The sequence below is a fragment of the Colletotrichum siamense genome, assembly GCF_013390195.1.
Source record: "Colletotrichum siamense strain Cg363 chromosome Unknown KSG_Cg363_contig03, whole genome shotgun sequence".
Lineage (NCBI taxonomy): Eukaryota > Fungi > Ascomycota > Sordariomycetes > Glomerellales > Glomerellaceae > Colletotrichum > Colletotrichum siamense.
In genome coordinates, this window is record NW_023501016.1 from 5,629,409 (window position 1) to 5,648,399 (window position 18,991).

Sequence of the window (18,991 nt, forward strand, 5' to 3'; positions counted from 1 at the left end):
TCACCTAGAGTCCTATGTGTGAGGTCATGTTTAAGGTTATTCGGCTCGCTCCGCTAGATTGACGTGACCACCAGCATGTGTCGATTATCCTGACATCGGGGTTCGGAGGGCTGCAACCTACACGCATTTTTTACTCCTCTTGGGCGCGTAGCTCTACTTGAAGTTTCCGAAAAGAGTACAAACCAATTCCTTGGGACAAATCTAACCACCACTCCCCAGCTAGCTCTAGGCCAAGATGAATCTTTCTTCCCTTCTAAGTTTTCTTCTTCGCAGTTTGCCGCCTGGAGGCGCACCTTGTTGACTGCCGTATGACTCTCACGGGGAAATAATCGAGGGCCAGGATGGCCTGGGCTAGAGAAACCTCTATGGCCACCTATGGGGGTATATGAAGAGAGCGCGAATCGCCAGGGGGCAGGCCAAGATGATTCGGGGGCAGCGCGGCACATGTCGATTCAGCCGTAAGGCTCAAGCATTCTGTTGTGTTGTTCAAAGTGTCTATCCCTGGAGCAGGAGAGCCAGCCAAAAGATCACGGTCAATGAGTGTTTCCATGGTATAAACTATTTAAAGGGAGAATATTTCGCCCCTTTCCCTCCCTTCATCAATCCATCTATACGCAGTCTTTAGCCTCACTCGTTCACCTATCAACTTAAAGTTCGTTACACCTTGACATTCATCCATCCGTTTGCACCATCATGAAGACATTTTCGGTCATCGTAGCCGTTATTGGCGCTCCCTCGCTTGTTTCCGCAGCCATCTGTAACAACAACTGTGGTCGCGCCGTCGCTGGCACAGCCCGGCAGAACCCTCCCTTCGCAGCCCGACAGTCTCTGTGCGAGGCTTTCGTGTCCGCCACAGTCACGGTTACTCCAGGGTAAGTCATGTCGGTCAAATCCCGCTCCACGAACCATTTTGCGTTGCTATGACAGAAGCTCATGATATGTAAAGGGCTGTGACTGTCACTGCGAACCCCGTTGCCCGCAGGAACGTTCACGCGCCCCGACAGGCAGCTCCCATCATCACCGGTGCTGTCCCCGCCTACGCGAGCGCTTGCGCTGATGCATCCGCGTACTGGTCGGCTTGTCAGTGTTTCTCCGGTGTCTTGCCTACCACCGTCACCGTCACGGCGGCGACTCCGGCTGTTACAGTTACCCGCGGTGCTCAGAGCTCCACCGACGCCGCCAGCTCTTCGGTTGTAGAGAGTTCTTCGGCCGTAGAGAGCTCTTCGTCGTTCGTCACGATCACACAAGTGTCTTCGTCAACTCGAACATCCACAGTCACGTCTGCAGTGGTGTCGTCTGTAGAGTCATCTGCGGAAGCTTCCTCTACTGAGGCGTCTTCCACAGAGGCATCATCCGCAGACACGCCGACTAGTACAGACCTTTCAACCACCGAGACCCCATCTTCCAGTTCCGCTACACCTGTCGAGTCCTCGTCCTCTACTACTCCTTCCGCGGACGGGACTACGGTCAGTGTCGGCAGCACCTGCACTCCTACTCCCATCTTGCCCAGTCCCACCTCTCTGATATCTAGCGGCGATGATACTTTCGGAAGCGCCTTACTGCCCTTTCCCGTCGGCGTTTTCGGATCCAATGCTACGACCGTCTATGCCAGCAGCAACGGATTTCTTTCGCTTTACGAGGGCTCTACGGCCTACGACAACGAGCCGCTTCCCTCCGATGAAATTCCGCCCGTTTCCATTCTGCCATTCTGGGATGACCTGCGCATCCAGTCTCCGAGCCAAGCCGTTCAATACCAGGTCTTTGGTTCCGATGCTGGCAGCCGGAACGTCACCTTCGAGTGGGTGACCGTGCACCTCGGCCGGCCGAGTCAATTCTACCACTTCACCGCCACCTTTGAGGAGGCCCAGCCTGGCATTGTCACTTACCGTTACTACACTACGTACGATCAGGGTGAGAGCGCGACTGTCGGTGTTCAAAACTTGCGGAACGGTAACAACTTCTCCGTTCAAGTTGGGTACAACTCGCTGGGGTCCGTGCCGGATAGAACATTCCTTCGCCTGGACACCACTGGTGCGGGCACTTTCACCACAGGAGCATTTGAGACCACTGAGTGCTAAGGCAACTATGCACCCGAGGAGGGCTTTTTTCATTTGTTCTCCTTTTGTCGGGTGTTGCTGAATCTCATTGTCAAAAAGCCTGCATAGAGTTTCCAACTATTGTTACGTTACTCAATCACAGAACCTAAAGAAGACGCTGTCCTCAATTCTGCTTGTAATCGGTGAAATAAATAATAATGCCACAACGACATGGAAACTCGGCAATCGAAGCGGCGCAATATAAGACCGCCATAATTTGCAGGGGCGCGCACAAATTCCGCTACGATCATGAGACTTGCGTCGGCCAATCCGCACATAATCTTGGCGAAGAGGGGAAGTTGCGCAGTCGAGCGGACATGTTGCCCAAATCGACGTTCTGGTTGAAAGCAACTTGCAGGAAAACCCTTTCTCATTGGTCCCAAACGGAAATCCCGGCTCTGTTGGTGCAGCGGCAGCAAAGCTGGGTGCAGGCAGATTGTTTTGTGTTTGTTCAGGTTTTATGCCGTTCCAACAGCGGGTTTGTTAGTTGATGCGTTGGTTAAGAAACTTACATGCTCAAAAGAACGTTCTCTCCCGTTTCTGATCACTTGCTTTCTTCTCTCTTTCTCATTGCCGTTCAATCCTCCACTAAAGAAGTGGCATCTTTCAAATCCAGAACTGCAACGTTAGGCCTCAAGTATGGGAATCACCAACGAACCTCCCGGCCATAGCGCTCCAACGCCTGTGCAGAATCCGGTATCAGCCGCCAACCCCCCTACTTCTGAGATAGAGGCAGCCTCGGTGCCGAACGAACCTTCGACAGTTGAATCAGCACCGCTCGAGGTTGATGATGCCACCGTAAATGCACCCACCCATGCAGTCGGAGCTGTAAGTCAAAATTCTGACGGCAATAGGATGACGACGGCTCTTCAATCGACGAGCGAATGTAAACGCGCTTGGTTTATAGATGCTTTCTTTCGCTGACCATCTCAGCACCACATACACGAAATCGCTTTCATCAAGCATCGTTGACTATCCAGTAGACTACGGACGAAGATATCATGCTTTTCGCCGAGGAGGTGAGTCTCGGTTTTGAGACGTGATCACTGCGTATTTCTCTAACCTCAAAGTAGCTTACCTACTTCCGAATGACGATGTAAGTTATCATTACAAAAAGGACTCGCACGTTGCTGATAATTGCAGCTGGAGATGGAGCGCTTGGAAGTGACCCATGCCATGGCAGTGAAGGCAATCGGAAACAGACTCTATCTAGCACCGCTTGAGAAAGACAAGATTCAGAGGATACTTGACATTGGCACAGGGATCGGTATTTGTGAGTATTGACCGCTATTTCGGTCGAAGTGATGGCAAGAGGTTGAATTGAAGTGCATAGGGGCGATTGAAATGGCCGACGTTTTCCCTAACGCCGAGGTAAAGTGCCCCAGGGGCTAGGCTCATGGCATTAATGCTAACAAAATTAGATTATCGGCAACGACTTGAGTGCTATTCAGCCCGGATGGTAATGCATTACGACTGGAAACTAGTATGAGTTCACAACTAAGACTGATATACTTAGGGTCCCCTCCAATGTCAAGTTCGAGATCGATGATGTCGAGAGTTCGTGGGCTGGAGTCGAAAAATACGACTACATATTCGTCCGACACATGCTTGTGTCCATCGCTGATTGGCCCAAGTTGGTTCGCAACGTCTTCAAGTAAGCTTTGACTCTCCCTGCGGATTCAGAAACAAGGTTTTATCTAAGTGTGGTGAACTTTTAGATATCTCAACCCTGGGGGTTGGGCCGAGTTCCAAGATCTGAATTCGGAGTATTATTCCGACGACGGAACCTACACCGAGGAGCATATCACACGCAAGTGGAATAAGCAGTTCGTGGACGCTTGTGAGTCTATGGGTCGGACTGGCTGTCCCGGACTAAAGCTGGAAGACTGGGTCAAGGACGCTGGATTCCAGAACGTGAAGCACTACAAATTCAAGTGCCCCATCGGGCCCTGGGCCAAGGACCCCCAACACAGAGAGGTCGGCATGCTGAACTTGATACAAACCCTTGATGGGCTGGAGGCCTTTTCTCTCAAGCTCTTTTGCGATGTCTTAGGGCAGACGAAGGAGGAGGTCCTTGTAATGCTGGCGAAGGTCCGACAAGAGATCAAGAGCAATGCGCTCCACGCTATGTTCGATCAGTATGTATACCTGCTAGGGATCGTCAAGAATCATGTCACTTGTGGTAAAGGCGCTAATACATCGATAGCCACGTTGTCTACGGACAAAAGCCGGAAGGTCAGTCCGAAGAGTCAGACGAAGAGTGAGAATGCACAGACATAGGGGTCTTCCTGGTGCGTCTGAAAGCTTCCTATGTGTACGGAACACCCGGAAGATATGACCCACCGTTGCTATGGTACGGGAAGCATTACATGTACCCAACTCGAATGGAAGCCTTCAGACCACGCCTGAGTACAAATGATGATATCCAATTTGCCTTTCGCTCTTGCGCTCGGTAAGGGTATTCATTTGCCTACAAATACAGACGGCTATCTGTACTCCTTTAATGCATCATTGGTTTCTTAGTCGGACGATGTCTTAACCACCACCAGATCAACGGTTCTTGAGGTGACCCTTTTGAAGTGCAAACGGTACAAGATTCATGACCCAAAGCTAGTGGAATGGGCGCCCACAGGTTGGATTTGATTTGTGTAAATAGGCCTACAATTTCAATCCTATATCTGAATAGGTTCATGAACAAAATTTCTTCTTCTGTTGCGCGCCAAGGGAAACATACTACAATTGGATACCGGTCAAATATCCTTTAAATCGAAGGACTATCACACAATTCCGATGTACCATTTCCTTGCGCTTTGTTTTAGACAGCCAACCAATCAGGTGTTGATGGGATCGAAGTGAGGCAGGCAGACACGCCCTCCATAATGACTGCGGAACACCGGGCTCACTCTTCGGCATAGTTCCGCTTTAGTGAGTCCAGAGATTTGCCGGTTTAACTACAGCGATCACGGGACAAGCGCGCGGGGCAGTCAAAGAACTCGACTACTACCATGCCCGGATCCGGACATCTTTGCCACGAGGTTAGTAATCGTAAGTTTGGTGCAATAACTTAGTCATTACTGTAGGCAATGCCGGAAATCTAGACCAGGGTCATGCATCTCGATGTCCTCAGGCCATCTTTATCGCGGCGGCGTGATGTCGTGTAGTGCTTCCATGTATAGAACGGCTCGGAGCATTAAGCTTAAAATAATCCAACGAGACCCAGCAACATGTTGAACGGTATGGCAACACCATAGAACCTATCTCCAGAGGTGTTGGCGAGGTTGTAAGACCTCCAGAATACCTATCGAGCCCCAACTATGTTCCTAGTGTCATCGCCGCCTGTCGACCTACAGTGCCGCCGGCGGTTCGCCGGCAGTTGGGTATCATCTCGGTCAACCCCCCGGGAATCAGTCGCTTTTATGGAACCTTCCGTCTCCATGTGTCCGGCGAATGTACTAAGGGTCCTTCAGGGCGTCACGCATGTATGGGCGCGTCGGTACGGCGTTGTGTGAATGCTGATATCCACGTTTTTGCGTGGTCCAGATCAGAAGGGGCGGCAAATTCCATCGCAAGCGCTCCGAGAAGTCTGGGCCTCCTGGTGCCGAATGCAAAGGGTGAATAACGTGGCAAAACGTTGTGCTGACAGTGCCCAGAATTTGCCTGCCTTGGCACTCCATGGAAGAATCGGCGGGATGACGGCCAGCTTTTGACTCTTGGCGAGATTCTTCAAGTCATTGACGTTACACGAAACCGGTCTACCTTGCTGCTCCAACCGTTCCATAGAATAGTCAATGAGGCATTGCCGAGGGTTTGGTACTGCTCGGGTAATCCGCCAAGAGACCTCTCACGTTTTCGTGCGAGGCAGTGACTGGAATCAGCCGTGTTCGTTGAAAATAGCCGGTGGGCACTTCGAGACACTGCCAGCAGTTGCTACTGTTTCGTCGAAGATTGGCGTGTCTCTGCCGAGATTGCTTCCAATTCCGGTGGAATGGCATCATACAGGCAGCCGAAAGCACTTGGCAACGTAATGATAGGAGCCTGGCAGCAGCAGAAAGTCGGATGCATCGTGTTGCTCCGGCGTTGAAACAACATGATACCTTGGACGATTGTCAGGGTCCAAAATGCTCGAGTTGGTAAACAAGACGTTTTTTCGAAATACGCCGTGTCTGAAAAATGATTCGGACCCTGAAAGGTTCGAAGCGCTTCGCATTCCGCGATTTACGCATTTGCCCGATGCCATTATGATCGATAATCATCTAAGGCGTGCCTTGTGTCCCAGCATCTTGGTTCTCAACGGGAGTTCGACTCCTATTTCGACGCCGTCTTCGCCAAGGTGCACCGCCGTCCTCGCGAAGTTCGTAAAGCAAAGAAAAACCCCCGAGCATCACGATTGCCAATGGCTGAGTTCCCAAAGATAAGTGAAACCATGTCTTAAAACGAAAAATGCTGCCGACCCCAACGCATTCCTTTCAGGAACACTCAAGACCATCTCTCCACGCTTAGATCAAATATGTACGCCACCAAAGCCCCCATCGAAGCTAGCCCCGCGACTAAGCCCTGGCTGTGTCCTCGGCGCCTCAAGCGGTCTTGAAGGGGGCTTGCGGTAAAAGAGGCACGCCGTATTCCGGTGACGCATTCAGTTAAAACATCTTGTCCGGAACTCCCATACGGTCGAGCCAGCCCTCTAACTCGGTGGTCCTGCCCGGTTTGTATGATACTGCCGACTGTCGAAAGAGGCTCGTAGCTTCAAAGCAGAACTCCCGACCAATCTCTGTCCCGCATTTGGATTTCACCACCTGGAATCAAGACTTCCAGCCAGTTCAAGGGCGCAAACATGCTTCGGCGGGTCGGAGCGAGGCTCGCCGAGAGGGCTCATCGCCGAACACACCCTCTCTGATCAATATGCTGGTGTCGTGACCGCTGTCATCTGAGACCCGTTCCTGATGCCCAAAAGATGTTCCAGGATCTCGGTCGCGTAACCAGTCTCCTGGTGCTCGCGGATAACGTGGGCCTACGTCCTTTCTTCTGTAGTCAAGTAATCCCACATGCACGTCCGGGCTTCCCAGCTGGCATTGCTCACACTAGGGTTGTCATGAACGGTAGCTTGAACTTGAATGACTTTGACAGCCCCAGTGGTCTGGGCCGGGTCTTCCGCACCCGGTCAGCCACCTCGCCATCGCTCCCGTGGCTTACACGACGTCGCCCCGTACGCCACGGCTGATCCGGACCTTGTCTGCTATCCACATATGTGGTCTACATACCCCATCCCGCCCTTGTCTGAAATGTGCTCTCGTCTTCTCTTTTCTTGCCCCGCGATCTAACAGCAAATTTGGTGTCTGCCAGAGCACCCTCGAGCCACAGCGCCCTGCCCTTTCGTCATGCTCTGATCGACATCACCGAACGACACGCCTCTATTATCGCTGCAATGAAGGCCTCGCTCTGTGCCCTGCCCATTCTCGCTTGCCTACCACTCGTGTATGGCCTTTACGATAACGTTCCCGACTGCGCTGTAGGTCTTTTCTCTGGGGGGTTCATTGGTGAAAATGAAGTTTGTGAGGGGTTCTCTGTTAACATCACGTCATAGTTGCCCTGCGTATTCGAACCCCTCGATTATACACCATGCGAATTCACGAATTCGACATGTCTCTGCGGAGACATGAACTACAACATGGCTGTCATTCACTGTGTTAGGATTCAATGCAGTGTACAGCAGGCGCTCAGTAGGCTGCCTTTCAGAATTTGTGTCACGGAAGGAGAAACTAACGGGGGAATTAGTCACGAAAAACCAGACCTGGGCATATTGCCACTTCACCTACCACGACGAGGGAGCCACTGCAACATGGGTTCCGGCTTTCCTATTCGGGACCGTCACAATATTCTTTGCAATGAGACTGTTGACGAAGTGGTTGCGGATGGGGACCTGGGGATGGGATGACTGGACAATATCATTCGCATATGTAAGTCATGAAAGTTGATTCTCGATACGACTGGTTTGACTGACGGTTGGGCTCGCAGCTTATGATGGTTGCGTTCTTGGTTGCAACGACTCTTGCAAAGCAAGCGGGGATTGGTCGAGATATTTGGACTCTGACCGTGGATCAAATTACAACATTCATTCGGGTAAGGTTGCACTTATTTTCGTATTGATCATCACTAGTGCTGACGAGAACACAGGGTTTTTTTGCATTCGAGATTGTCTACTCGGTTACACTCGCCTCGATCAAGGCATCGATCCTGTTTCTTTATCTTCGCATTTTCGGATCGATCACCGAAACGTTCCGTCAGATCTTATGGGGCACTCAGATTTTCAACGTCGCGGTCTGCATCACCTTCGTCATTGTTAATCTGAACCAATGCAAGCCTCTGAGCTACTTCTGGTATGGGTGGGACGGCAGGCATCCCGGATACTGCATCGACCTATCAGCCATGGCGCTATCGCATGCTGCTCTGAATATCGCGATTGATGTGTGGATGCTCGTGCTTCCAGCGACTCAAATCTACAGGCTCAACCTTCAGAAGAGGCAGAAGGCAGGAATCATGTCGATGTTTGGTGTTGGAATCTTCATCACGATCGTCAGCGCTGTTCGGCTGAAGAGCGTCGCCACCTTCAGCCACTCCTGGAACCCAACGTGTAGGTTGTATTTGTTCTCACTGCTTCCTTCTCTTACTGACCAGGGTTTCAGATGACTTCTACGGTCTTGCGATGTGGTCTCACACTGAGCTTTGCGTCGGCCTGATCGTGGCATGCATGCCCGCTGCTCGATCCCTTGCCCGGCGCCTATTTCCCGAACTTCTTTACGTCACCAAAGTCAGCACCACCCGGCAGTCCACGAGAGCCTCGGGGAACGTCAAGATTGTTTCTCAAGACATCGGCACCATTGCGACAGACGACGTACCCGAGAGCTCGACTATGTCTTCCCCGTCAAACGCGTCGAAGAAAGACTCGCTGGCTACCCTGACGCCGGACAGAGTACCACTTAAACGCCTGACCACCAGCGATAGCTTGATGGATATTTCGCCCAGCGAGCGAGGTACGTCGTTTTACAGCGATTCACAGAAAGGAGGCGGCAAACTCAGTGATCCCTGGGAATAAGGCAACGCAGGAGTATGAGAGGTGTGCAAAAGTGACTGACATAAATACCCCCTTTATAACGCAAGATTGATTAGATTACCATTAGCATGCCTGTTAGAAGCAACTGTTGTTCTCAATCTCTGTAATAATAACATCCCCAATGTTTTAATCAATGCCTTAGCTTCCTAGATATGCAAGATCTCTGCTGCGCGGGACACTGCCGATGCACTCTTCTCAACCCACTCACGTGCCTGCTCTTCGTTCTCGGAACTGAGACTGTCTTGAACGGCAGGGAAAACGTCAGCACCGTAGCCGTTGTCCAGGCCCGGCGCGCTGACCACGTTGTGGAATGTCGGCCGCCCGGGGAGTCCTCCTGCACTTGCGAACCCGCGGGAGAAGTCGCGGTACTTGCTGTTCACCACGTCGATAAGGACGGTGTCGTTGAAGGCCAGTGCTTGCTTGGCGACTGTAGCGATCCGCGCCGCTGCTGTCTCAAACTTCACGATCGCATCGTCGATAGGAGACAAGTCCAGGTCGAGGTCGGGGTAAGTCTCAGTGATGGTCTCGTTGAGGTCCTCGTAGTAGGTGCGGAGGACTCTCCCTGCGTTTGGAAGGTCCCAAGGGATAATCACATCGTCGGCAATGTGGTAAGCAATGAGAGTAAGCCATTGTCCCATGACTCGGTGGATCTTAAAGCCGGGATCTCCAAACTTGGCCATCCAGGCATAGGAGTCGTAGTGCCTATATGTATTAGCTGCCTGACGAACGAAGAATAGGAAAGTCATAATTACATACCCATGGTAGTGATACACTGGGTCAGTCTTGCCTCCATCTGAGCCAATGTCTATCTGAACTATTGCTTAGCAACCGATTTAATCATCGCATGGTAAGGAGACTTACTGCGCTGATTCCGTTGTGATAGAAAGCTGCGTAATCACTTCCGCTACCAAGAGGAGGAATCTCGCCTTCGGTGGTGTTGAACCACATGTCGTACAAAGTCGGGCCAACATCCCAATCCTCAGGGAACAGAACCTTCTTCATCATGTCAATTGCCAAAGTTTGAATCTCCCCAGACCCAGATAAAGCTGTACGTGGGCCAGATACCGCAACGTCCAGGTTTAGATAAGCCACAGCGTTGGTGACGAGCCAGGGCAAATGAGTCTCAACCCATTCAGTCGAGCCCTGAAGACCAAACTCTTCGGCGTCCCAAGATCCAAGGATTCTTGGAGACATACTAGTCAGTACATCATGCGATCTAGGTCAGACTTTGAGACCACTCACATCGTCCGTCGAGGCTTCCACCCGTTGTCAACAAGTTTCCCAAAAGCCTTCGCGAGCTCGATCAGAACAGCCGATCCCGAGTTCGGGTCGGCCGCGCCTCCGATGACCCATGCGTCACGATGGTTGCCGATGACCAGGACCTCGTCTTCTTTGGTTCCGTTAATGACACCAATTACATCCCAGGTGGGGGCAACTGTCTGATTCATGAAGTGAACCATGTCCAAAGTGGCGCCAGGTGTTGGCCCACTGCTGTAAGTGATGTCTGGCAAAGCACCAACCCAGCTGCTACGGTTGACCTGTTCGGCAGACAGACCATTTCCGTCAAGAGCTGCAAGAAGGGGGGCAGCATCTTTCATGCTGATGGGCACTGATGGAATGGTTGGGTTGTAGGGAGTAACATCGTTCCGTGGACCGTCTTTCTCTGAGGCGTAGCCGACAGTTGAGGGGTCACCTGAATAAAGCGACGAGAATCGAACGCTGCCTCGTTGGATCATTGACGGGTTGCGGGCAGGCCCATCTTGGCATCTGGGTTAGCTCAGACTAAGAGGTCCTGTCGACAAAATCAACGTACCTGGGTAGGCTGCGTAACCATTTGCGACAGTGATTTCGCCGTCGTCGAGGGGATCGGTAAACAGAACAGCGCCAATCATGCCATTGTCCTGTGCATTTTTGACTTTGGTGCCTCTGTAAATTGCGCCATACATTGAGAGGGCAATCTTCCCCTCCAGCTCGATACCCTGATCCTTGAGGGCTTCGAAGTCGGCTCGCTGGCCGCGACTAAAAATCCGATTAGTACTATTCTGTGGAAAGCGCAAGACCAAGTAAGAACATACCCCACATAGACATATTCCGCACTGATGTTTCCACTGCCACTCATCGCGTGGTAAGCTGGAATGCGGTTGGGATAGCTCGTGGTTGAGTCTTCTTCAAGCATGTCCTCGATCAAGCTAACCTCATGAACACTGCCGTCTGGTCTATTCAACTTCAACGTCGTTTCGAGAGGCGCCGTGTACCAGATCCAATACTCCTCGATGTGAGCATCCCACCCAGCATTCGTCCACTGCTCCTGCGTCCACTCAGCCATCGTGCGGTTGTGACCTCCGAGATGGTCTCCATGAGTGTAGTAGTAAGACCAGTCATCCAGAGCTTTACTGTCAAAGGAGTTCACGAGAATACTTTCGTGTTCAGTCAGCGATGGCGGGTACTCGACTGCAAGATCCCGTTTCTTGTGACCATGGTCGTGGTGCTTGTGATCGCTGATGCGCTTGTGGAGGGCCGCCCAATCACGCTGGCAAGCATAAACACCAGTCAACACGGCACCGGCTGCCAAAAAAGTTCTTCGCATAATGAGGAGGCTATGGTTTCACTCAATTGAAGAGACGGGTGGTTCCAACATCTCGGAACTTCACGAAGTGTGTTACCATCCCGGAGATTTTATGTGTAGATTGCTTACTAGCCTCAATTGCAACCATGAACCCCTCATCTTGGCCTTCAACGAATCTTTACCAGGGTCAAAATCCGGGCAGAACTCAACCGAAGGTCGTTGAGCGTTAGGCAATGGGCTTTCCGGGCGGGAGTCAAAAGATGACAGTTTTTCCGGCTTATCATGCTTGCGTGACGTGTTTTCAGCTTCCTATCTTGTATAGCGTTCATGTAATGTAACGAGAAAGAGCGGAGAATCGTCCCAGTCTCTGTTGTACTAACAGCAGATGATATCGTCAAAGGATTGGTTGTAAGTGAGGGGTATTCCGGTCGTGATCATGTCCAGCGTGGGGTAAAGCTTGGCGTACGTCTTCACGCACCAAAGCGACATTCGTCCTTCATCAAGACATGACATCTTACATTTTATTCACCAACATTTAGACCCAGAAGAACACACGAAGATTGCGCCGTTATCGGAGCTGACGATTTGCGGATTATCGGCTTTTGAACTGACGCCGAGATCGCGGACGTCCAGATAATGTCACATATTACCATGGAAATACCCGGCCTGAGAAGCCTACAAAGATACCGGAACGTTAGATGACCCTTTCAATCTTTCCGATATGATTAGATCAGAGCCAGCCAGCATGACATACTTTAGCCGCTTCTTGTTACATATGCTAAGATAGTGTCTGAGTGAGGCTCTGAGCTAGAAACGATTACGAGTATGTTCTCTACTCAAAGTTGCGGATCAGACACTTTTACACACATACAACAAAGCTACTGCAGGAACAGGCTCAACCTGAGCATGAGAAACATGTGATGTTCAGTGAGGTGCGTAAGGGTGACGGATGGTGATCATTTTAAAGAGTCATTACTCTCTTGTTCTTTTGCCAGATATATGTCCATCTTATGGAACCTTTTCACTCCCTTGTAAACCCTGCTCATTTGAGGCACTGAGGCCAATAGTCGATATTTGAGCATTTTCGACAAGCCGTTCCTTCACAAATTTGACTTCAACGTCTTCCAACGTCAAACAACTCGGACCAGACTCGAGCCCAAGACGAAGGTTCGGCGGAGCAGCGGCACTTGGGCGGAATTTCCCCGGTGCACAGGCCCGTCAGAGCTATGAAGTTGTATAAGTCGCAGTACAAGCATCGTGGCACAAATTGTGCACGACACAAAGTCTCGGATACCAAAGTCCCCCCGCCAACCCGCAGCTCCAACGCTGCACTGCACAGCACAAGCAGGCAGCTGCTTCTCCGCATCAAAGCGTCATCGCCTCCGCAGGGTCACAGTCTTGGGTCCTCTCCCCTTTTTGGTTTTGTTACCCAGTTTTTTTTTTAGTGTTCTAGAAAGAGATTTTATTATTATTAATAAGCTTTAAGGTATTGATAGATATACTACTATTTAGCCTTATCTCTTAAGATTATAGAGAACTTTAAAGGTAAGAATTAGTATAGCTATAAAACTAGCTAGATTAGTTATAAAGATTATAATATTATATTAACTTCTCTATAATATCCTTATTAATCTCTTTTAAAATAGTTTAATTTAATTTTATTAATATTTATAATACAGAGATAGTTATAGCTAGCTATTTAAATAATCCTAATTTCTAATAATATTCTCGCTTTTATATAAATCTTATTAAAAATATTAGTTTTAAGAGAATAGATAAACTAATCTTAGTAAATAGTAAAATAAACTATTATTAAAGAATTTAGTTTAGTTTATTAAGTTATATATAGTTTCTAAGGAGTTTAATAATAAACTAACTATATATTACTTATATATAAAAAACTTTTAAATATATATTAATAATAATTAATAATAGTACTTTATATTAACTTTTAGAGATCGCGTTATTAGAGATATTAGTAATATTAGTATAGTAAATAGCTCTATTAGCTAAGATATAGTAGTATTAAGCGTAGGAGGATTTATAGTAGTATAGCTATAAGTACCCTATTAATTAGTCCCAAAAAGTCTCTTTTTTTTTAAACCACGTAGCTTATATAACGCAGTTACCTGGGGCCTAGGCCCGCAGGTATTGGGTCCTCTCCCCCAGCTTTCCAAGCTCAAGCTCCCCCAAAGCAAAGCTCCAAGCTCCGAGCTCCGTTAGCTGCATCGGCCCACTCCCATTTCTCCCTCCCTCCATCCACCCGCATGCAAGCCGGCCCCATCGATCCAATCTCTCTCCTCCATCATATCTCGATGCTCAGCTGGCTGGGTTCGTCCATCGTCTTATCGCTCTACTAGCTTATCTACAATCAAACAAAGGTCCTGTCTCCCGATAGCGCCATCATGTCGGAGAAGGCGCCTCTCGTCTCCCACGAGCCCGTGAGGCCGAAGCAGCGCTGCCCGTATGCCGGACGCTGCTCAGCCGGCAAACGCGCCGTGAAGGTCCTCGTTCTCGGCGCCGTTGCCGGTCTTCTGTACTATGGCGTTCCGCATGGTGGGTATTTTCCACGGCGTTGTTTGACATGGCGTGCTGACAGAATCCCCCTAGCTCAGCAGCACTTCGCTGCCGACAAGGCGGACAAGATGTGCATGACACCCGCCTGTGTTCACGCAGCGTCCGAGATCTTATACAACCTGTCTCCCGACTACAAGGAGCTGGACCCGTGCAACGACTTCGAAGAGCTTGTTTGCGGCGGATGGCGCGATCGCCACGACCTCCGCTCCGATCAGGGCGATGCCTTCACCGGCACAATCATGTCGGAGAACTCGGAGCTTCTCCTCCGCCACATCCTTGAGGCGCCGTACCCCAAGGACTCCAAGGTAAGGGAGAAAACCAGTTCAAGCAGGGCGGCGATGTTAACAATGCCAATAGCACTCCTCCTTCTCTCCGATGCGGTTGTTTTCCAGCGACAAGGATGCCGATGAGGAGAACTTTGACAAGATGAAGGCCGTCTACGACGCCTGCATCAACGAGGACAAGATCAAGGAAGTTGGCTTGGAGCCTCTGACCCAGATCCTGGACCAGATCAAGCAGGCCTACCCTCTTGCGAACGCTAAGGACGACGAATCCAAGCCGACGAAGGACGCTATCTTGCTCCTCGCCAAATACGGCGTAGATGCCTTCATTGCAAGTGGCACTGGTGCTGATGATAGAGATCCCGACACGGTTGTGGTTTCCATCGCTGCGCCAGGCAGCCTTGGTCTCCCATCCAAGGAGCGCTACGAGGACGACAAGCTTGTCGAGAAGTACCGCAGCGTTGCCGTCGAGGTTCTCGGAAACCTGTACCCCGACAACAACAAGGACAACTTCGCCAAGGTCATTGATCTTGAGAAGTTGCTGGCTGCTGCCTCGCCAAGCACCGAAGAGAGAGAAGATGTCACGGTAAGTATTCCACGTCTCATAAACAGAACATGTTTGCTAACTTCAATAGAAATACTACAACCCCATGCTGATTGACGAGGCTGCTGCCCTCACTCCCGAGATCGAACTTGCGGCTCTCATCGCCGGCCTGGCTCCTGAGGGCTTCGTAGTTGAGCGTGTCATTGTGATGGCCCCTAAGTACATGTCCGAGCTCACCACCATTCTCGCCGAGACCGACAAGGAGGTTATCCAGAACTACTTCGTCTGGAAGGCTGTCCAGTCCCTCTCCCGCTACGTAGACGCCGACGCCGTTAAGCCGTACCGTCGCTTCGTCAATGAGCTCGCCGGAAAGGACCCCGAGTCTGCCCCTGAGAGATGGCGCACCTGCGTTGGCCAGGTCGATGATGGCGTCGGTTGGATTCTCAGCCGCTTCTTCGTTGAGAAGGCATTCTCCGAGAAGGCTAAGAAGTTTGGTGACACCATCATCACCGATATCAAGACCGAGTTCGCCAAGAAGCTCAAGGCTACCAAGTGGATGGACAAGGAGACCACCAAGAAGGCTATCAACAAGGTCCACAACATCATCCAGAAGATTGGCTACCCGACCAAGAGCCCTGATATCATGGACCCTCCCAGCCTGAACAAGTTCTACGAATCAGTCAACGTCAACCCCGACACTTTCTTCCAGAACGCTCTGGAGGTTCGCAGCTTTGCCGTAAGCGACGAGTGGTCTGCCCTCGGCAAGCCCGTCGACAGGGAGTCGTGGGGCATGACAGTTCCGACCGTCAATGCCTACTACAACCCTCCGGGTAACGAGATTGTATTCCCCGCCGGCATCATGCAGTTCCCCGTCTTTGACGTTGAGGTCCCCGCCTATATGTCCTACGGCGCCTTTGGCTCTGTCGCTGGTCACGAGCTTTCTCATGCCTTCGACTCCACTGGCCGTCACTACGACCAGAATGGCAACTACACTGACTGGTGGACCGACGACACTGTCAATGCCTTCCAGGAGCGTGCCGAGTGCTTCATCGAGCAGTACTCCAACTTCACCGTCCCGGGCCCCGACGACGAGCCCCTCCACGTCAACGGACGTCTTACCCTTGGTGAAAACATTGCCGACGCCGGCGGCCTCTCCGCCTCTTTCCAGGCCTGGAAGCGCCGTGCGCACGAGAAGCCCAACAAGAACCTGCCTGGTCTCGAGCACTTCACTCAAGACCAGCTCTTCTTCGTCACCTACTCCAACTGGTGGTGCGGAAAGTCCCGCAAGGACACAGCCATCAACCGCATTTACACCGACCCTCACGCGCCCAAGTGGGCCCGTATTCTTGGCACTATGGCCAACAGCCGCGAGTTTAGGGACAGCTTCCAGTGCAAGAGCAAGAAGCCCACTTGTGAATTGTGGTAATATGTCAAGGCGGGCCGCTGTGTATGAACGGTGTGAGGTTTATTAGTTAGGTTATATAGTATGTATGGTATATCACAGAATGGAAATCGTTGCTTGGGCCCCTTTATCTTTGCTTTGTGATACTGTGATATGGATAAGCGACGCCGGGCAAGGCACTAGTGTCAGCATACGGAGAGATATTCAGCCTTCGGAACGCACCGGATCGTGACGCAGGCCGAGAGCCCAGAGAGGCTTGATTGCGCAGCGTGAAGGCCGTCTCTGAGTGCCGAGCTGTAGTGATCGTCGGTACTATTGCTTATTCTCCAGTCTCAACGGCTTGTTCAAGACCTCTTCAGTCCCCCGGACTAGGGGCTCAGGTGTCAGAAGAAATCTATCACACTCCTCTTACAGATGGTTCTAAAGAAAGAGGCGTTGGTGTATCAGCCAGTGCGGATGCTACTGACAGGCGGCTAGGCCGTCGAACGCCAAGAGGTTCAACAAAGGGGACGAAAAATGTGAGGCGTACAATCGGAGCCACAACGAGATCGAGAGCCTAAAAAAGATGGGCAAAGTGATTCAGGGGTAGGTTTAATACTGTATTGTACAGAAGCTTCATCGCTACCAGACTTTACCCTCGATACCAATATATTCGGAGCTGAATGATCAAATGGATCGCCAAGTCCATCTGGGCCTTAAGGCGTGTACAGTTTACTCTAACCGCGACCAAATCAGAGAAGCTTATACAGAATTTCTCCTGGATAGTTGATGGCGAAGCAAACTATAATCTGTAGATGTATTCGCAAGCACCCGAAAAATTTTCGTGATGTTCACAGCCAGGCCAAAAAAGACACACCGGTGTCCTTCATCCTCCGTCCACTATTATCTAGATATCTTGAAATAGCTGCGACTTACAAAGTCACAACTGGACATCGAAACTACGAGATATCATTGGATACCACCAAAAAGCAACGCTGCTTACATGTACACGAACCAAAAGGAACGGTAGGCCTCTCTCGCTGCGTGCTGAGCCAATAATAAGTTTGAAACGTCTGCAACCTCTGCAGACAGGTTGCTGGATAGTGGGGACCGCGGATCTGAGTTGTCAACTCCTTGAGACAGGCCGGCCCGGGGTCTGCCGTTTCGGATTGTCGGGGCGCGGACGGTGGGGGTTCGCTTCTTGTTCCCACTGTTGCGGTTTTGTTTCTATTCTAGCTTATCGCGAAGAAAAATTTCGTTCTTTGGTGTAGTGTTGGCTCCTTTTTTGCTGTCTCCTTCCTTTTTGTGACGGCGTTTTGGTGTGTTCTAGTCTCTATCGTGGGGTCCCGGCCGGTTTTGTGATGAACTAGCGCCGGGCGTTTGCACTCTGTCCAATGGGTCCGGAGTCTGGAGTTCCCCGGACTGTCTTCTGAGACGAGCAGAGTCCGCGGTCGGGGAAAATAGAACGGGCGGTGATTTGGCCGGGCAGATTTTGTGGTTATGGATTTTCACATGTCGCTATTTTTGACTGAGTCAATGCTGCACCAAGCGCATTTTTTGGCGGTGAGGCTCAAGCACCGAACACCCAATATCACAACTCCAGGGCCACAAGACTTACAATTACGAACACGATAGCCTCGAGAAGAAAATTTTTTACATCAAGTTTTTTGATATTACAAGACCGCGATTCCATGGGTCGTTGGGCATCTTCCAAATGGCTGCGGTGCAATCGCCAGAGACAAGCACTTGCCAAGTTCTTATCGGTGTGCATCTAACACTCTTGGCTTGCCAGGTACCGGGTCTGCCGAAATTGGTTACACTGCAGGCCTCCCGTCGATTGGACACATTGAGGCTCTCAGCGGTTGCATCATGATAGATTCCCATGTCGCGATAGATTGTTCGCAAAAGAAGAGACCAGATTAAGCCCAGAGATGAAGATTTTTGCTGGACGTTCAGGGGCGGCCACGATGAACCCAACCCAACCAAACCCAAAAGTCTTTTCGTCCTGTTCGTGATTTATCTGAGGCCCCGGCGCTCCGAAGACAGCGGGCCGCTGTTCTTGGGACGACGGAGGTGCCAACCGGACCAGCGCCCCGGTGCCTTTTGGTGCGTGCGCCGTTGGAAAACCCATGGATTTACGCTGATGTTGACTCATGGGCTTGTGTCGGGCATCAAGGTTGTGTGGATTGCGACATGTGCTTCTTCTTCCAGGCCCATTGACAAGGTGTCGCGACAGCAGTTAGCAACAACCCGGTTTGTGGCCGTGTCGGAGGTTTTCGGGCTGTCTTTCGGTCCAACGTTCGCTGTCTCGAGCACTGCATGTTTTTGAAATAGCGGATACCCTCTTTTTTTCCTCAACCAAACGTTCGACGCAGCTAGCCTGCCGGGAATGTCGATGTCGATGCTTTGGAGGCTCCATGCGTTGAACAAAGGCATTG

General features: G+C 50.8%; 5 protein-coding genes across 5 annotated transcripts; 4 read left to right on the top strand and 1 right to left on the bottom strand.

Moving 5' to 3' along the window:
* Window positions 1–693: 693 nt before the first annotated feature.
* Window positions 694–2,078, top strand: CGCS363_v005472 (uncharacterized protein; the record flags this gene model as incomplete). The annotated part of the gene is made up of 2 exons (XM_036637321.1): window positions 694–872; window positions 947–2,078. The coding sequence occupies 2 exons, from the start codon at window positions 694–696 to the stop codon at window positions 2,076–2,078; spliced, it is 1,311 nt and encodes a 436-aa protein (XP_036497382.1).
* Window positions 2,079–2,735: 657 nt separating this feature from the next.
* Window positions 2,736–4,360, top strand: CGCS363_v005473 (Secondary metabolism regulator LAE1; the record flags this gene model as incomplete). The annotated part of the gene is made up of 11 exons (XM_036637322.1): window positions 2,736–2,894; window positions 2,951–2,982; window positions 3,030–3,115; window positions 3,170–3,192; window positions 3,240–3,369; window positions 3,430–3,467; window positions 3,518–3,555; window positions 3,613–3,750; window positions 3,815–3,936; window positions 3,982–4,234; window positions 4,303–4,360. 11 exons carry the CDS (start codon window positions 2,736–2,738, stop codon window positions 4,358–4,360), a joined length of 1,077 nt encoding a protein of 358 aa, XP_036497383.1.
* Window positions 4,361–7,761: 3,401 nt separating this feature from the next.
* CGCS363_v005474 (Satratoxin biosynthesis SC1 cluster protein 4) lies at window positions 7,762–9,186 on the top strand (the record flags this gene model as incomplete). Its single annotated transcript, XM_036637323.1, has 5 exons — window positions 7,762–7,813; window positions 7,869–8,050; window positions 8,109–8,213; window positions 8,268–8,724; window positions 8,777–9,186. The coding sequence occupies 5 exons, from the start codon at window positions 7,762–7,764 to the stop codon at window positions 9,184–9,186; spliced, it is 1,206 nt and encodes a 401-aa protein (XP_036497516.1).
* Window positions 9,187–9,350: 164 nt separating this feature from the next.
* Window positions 9,351–11,791, bottom strand: CGCS363_v005475 (putative glutamate carboxypeptidase; the record flags this gene model as incomplete). Its single annotated transcript, XM_036637324.1, has 6 exons — window positions 9,351–9,906; window positions 9,961–10,013; window positions 10,066–10,387; window positions 10,447–10,963; window positions 11,018–11,223; window positions 11,280–11,791. 6 exons carry the CDS (start codon window positions 11,789–11,791, stop codon window positions 9,351–9,353), a joined length of 2,166 nt encoding a protein of 721 aa, XP_036498522.1.
* A 2,384-nt stretch (window positions 11,792–14,175) lies between these two features.
* On the top strand, window positions 14,176–16,598 carry Ece1 (Endothelin-converting enzyme 1; the record flags this gene model as incomplete). The annotated part of the gene is made up of 4 exons (XM_036637325.1): window positions 14,176–14,326; window positions 14,381–14,652; window positions 14,705–15,214; window positions 15,264–16,598. The coding sequence occupies 4 exons, from the start codon at window positions 14,176–14,178 to the stop codon at window positions 16,596–16,598; spliced, it is 2,268 nt and encodes a 755-aa protein (XP_036497384.1).
* Window positions 16,599–18,991: the final 2,393 nt, after the last annotated feature.